Raw genomic sequence first — 3491 nt, forward strand, 5'->3', positions numbered from 1 at the left:
TCTGTCTGTCTGTCTGTCTATCTATCTATCTATCTATCTATCTATCTATCTATCTATCACTTTTTCTCTGTCTGTCTCTTTGTCTACACAACTGAGATGTTAAAGATGATTTTCACAGGAAAAACTGGACTTCAACCTGGGTTGTTCTTTGCTCCAATCAACTATTTTTCTATAAAGAGAGCAAACAAGAAGCCGTGGCAAATTTGGTAAGACCACAACACATATTTACACACACCAACAAAAAGAGCTACTGCACCTGTATTTAGGTTAAAAAATATGTCAAACAGATAAATCCTACCTTTATAACAAACAAAATAAATAAATGTGTAAAATCATGAAACTGAAACATAAAATAAACAGCAGAATTTAATGAATGGCTACAGATGTGCATTAAGCAGCATAACTGTTAGCGACTGGGTGGGGAAGCATAATGATTTCCATATTTCTCTCACTTCTTAACTTCGCCTTTGATCCCGACTATTTAAAACACTGCTGAAAAAAGAAATATTTACCCGTCATGCACGGGACTCTCCAGCCATATTATTATTCTGCTGATTTGAGCAGCATGTGGCCATGATAGAGACAGGAGGTTCGGATGAGAAGAGGTTTGCTACCTTCACAGGCTTGCCATGCTTGTAAATGGTATGTCGAGGCCATCGATGGGGTCAACTCATATTAGTTTCAACATCACTCATGGTCAAGTGGCCATAAAGCCCCCGAGCTCTCTGCCATTTCTGTGGGCAATACACCCAGAGGTCATCAGGATGAAGTTAAGTATTTTTGCCACCTCATTAAAACTGTAGGACTGTATGAAAAGCCCCTTTACTGACGTGGAGCCTTTTTATTTCTGCCGCTTGCATGCAAAGCATTTTAAATATAAATGTGAAAATCTCCTGACAAATGCGATCTAGTATTATATAATATTAGGAGATCTGTCCTGTATCAAAACATTGTGCTCGTCAGTTGTTTATTATTTCACAGTGTCACGTAAGAGACACGAGAAACGTGGTGTTTCTATTTAGTATCTTGGCAAACGTGTTCAAATAATTGTACTTTCTCCACAGAAACCAGGTGGTAAACCAGATGGAGTGGATCTGTATGGGGCTGTAATAGAGTGGACAACAGAAAAATCCAGCCGAAAAAATGTGATTCAGGTAGGACAGTGGGATGCGATGAGCCAAAGTTCATCCTTTCATCTGTTTATCGTCCATTAAAGCAGGAAAAACTATGCAAATGCCAATAATTGCACTTGAATCTTAGTATATAATGTAGATTGTCTAAGCCTTGATAGTGAAGATTTGACAGAAGTGCAAATAACAACTCGGGCTTCCTGCTTCATCTCTAATAATCTATCTCAAAGCTCAAACTTTGTAAGATCACAGCTTAACCAAGCTGCTCAATGCATTTATGAAGTCTCAAGGGATTGAAACGTCTACAGAGAAACCCAATTGCATAGTGTCCAGGGCTTTCACAAGGCCAACGGCGTAAGAACTGTCAGAGCTAGTGTCATACCTCTCAAAAACCTTCAAGAGAAAATATACGCAGTCTTTTATCTGCACACAACGACTGGATAGATCTTTCAGGGTTCGAAGTTCTTTAACATCCAAAAAAAAGCATTTCCTGACATTTCTGTCCAGTCATTGTTGTCGTGAAGACTTTTCATTAGGATTTATGTAAAGCGAGATAATCTTTCGGCTGGGTGCTCCAAACGCCTATCAATAAACTGATAGCAGAGTTAGCTCACATAATGAGGCAAAGCGAGGATTAAAAGCAGATTTCATCGCGATCTCATCGCGCACTTATAATATCTTATCGCTGCCACTGTACTTGCTGTCCAGTATTTTGCCCAGAAATCTTTTTTTTTTCTTTTTTTGCAGGAGAGATTAAAAAGGCATTAAACAGTAATCTTAAATAATCCCAAACTCTCACACAGAAAAAGTGCTTGTAATGACGGTACCAAGCCATTTCGTAGTCTGCAACCGCTGTCAATCAACCTCAACCGGGATTAGAAATTAGTGTGGAGGTTCGTTAATTCAGCAGTGTGGAGAGTTAGATTTGCAATCTGTGAGGCATTCAGCCAAGGTCTCGAAGATCTGCTCGGCTTAGGGCAAGACAAAACACTTGTGTCAGATGAGGGATAGTTGTGATTAAGGAAGTTCACGTTCTTTCATTGGAGGTTTTGATCAGTGTCTTAAGCATCTGGAGTTGACTTTCATTCCTTTTTGTGCTTCTGTCACTGCTGATATTAACCTTAAATGCTGGTGCAGATCCTTATATCTCTACTAATACCGGGATTACAGCATTTATCAGTTGACATTTAGCAGCCTTGAATCGCAATCACAACGTTGGAGGTGCTGTATTTAGCATTTTTGCAAATTAACATATTCAAAATGGCCGAAAATATGGAAATTGTGCACAAGTGTGCAAAGGTCTAGAATATAACTTTTGCTTAAGACATGAACTGCTGTTTAAAAGTTTGGGGTCTGTAAGTTTTTTTTTTTTTTTTTATGTTTCACCAAGGTTTCATTCATTTGATCACAGCTACAATTAAAGCAGTCATGTTGGGAAATATTATTGCAATTTAAAATAGCTGTTTTCTATTTAAATTTATTTTTAAATGTTATTTATTGATGATGCAAAGCTGCATTTTTAGCTGTTTCAGCAATTACTCCAGTCTTTGGTGTCACATGGTCCTTCAGAAATCATTCTAATATGCTGATTTGCTGCTCAAAAAAAAAAAAAAACATTTCTTATTATCATTAATATTGAAAACAATTATACATTTTTTCCCCAAGATTATATGATAAATATTATAGTTTCACATGTTTTTTGAAACAGAAAACCTTTGAAGCATTGTAAATGTCTTCACTGTCACTTTTGATGAATGTAATATAAATCTTTCATTCTTCTGTAATGTGTGGCAAAGCACGTAACATTTATGTCAAGTATTGAGTAAAAATCAAGATGCACTTCTTCTTGAACTAAGAATCTCCTTCACTAGAAATTATAATCACACTGTTGTTCAGTGGTTTGACTCACACCGCCTTTCTGGTTCATTTAAAAGGGTTATGAACCCAGGGAGCCATATGCATTTATCACTTTCAAAGCTCCCACAAAACTAAATCTATTTTTCTACACAGATGAAACTCTAGAGCTGCTGAGAGCACCACGTTTCTTGAAAAGAAAGACCACTGAAACAACTGATTCGAGCATGTATGCACTTATACACATTTGTGCAAATCACATCAAACTTAACACAGAACTAAAATCATGATCCTTGATCCTGCATTTCTAATTTGATCATTTGTATAGTTTTGAAGGGATAGTTCACCCAAAATTGTGAATTCTGCCATCATTTACTTACCTTCATTTCAAACAGTGTAATTTTAGTATTATACTATTATAGTATTTTTTAAATAAACTTTATTTGTATATTTTCAGAATGTCCCTGTTATTTTTATTCCTTAATGTTATTTAAAAAAAAAAAATAA

The 3491-nt window shown here is 36.2% G+C and overlaps 1 protein-coding gene across 1 annotated transcript in view; it reads left to right on the forward strand.

Annotated features, from left to right (window-relative positions):
* The window catches only part of LOC107673132 (rho GTPase-activating protein 15-like), a 36509-nt gene that overhangs the window by 5798 nt on the left and 27220 nt on the right, over nucleotides 1-3491 (forward strand). The window contains exons 5-6 of the mRNA XM_016466617.1: nucleotides 119-206; nucleotides 1065-1154. Coding sequence (XP_016322103.1) covers nucleotides 119-206; nucleotides 1065-1154 — 178 coding nt within the window. The remainder of the gene's footprint in view (nucleotides 1-118; nucleotides 207-1064; nucleotides 1155-3491) is intronic.

The sequence above is a fragment of the Sinocyclocheilus anshuiensis genome, unplaced genomic scaffold (genome assembly GCF_001515605.1).
Source record: "Sinocyclocheilus anshuiensis isolate Anshui unplaced genomic scaffold, SAMN03320099.WGS_v1.1 scaffold496, whole genome shotgun sequence".
NCBI lineage: Eukaryota > Metazoa > Chordata > Actinopteri > Cypriniformes > Cyprinidae > Sinocyclocheilus > Sinocyclocheilus anshuiensis.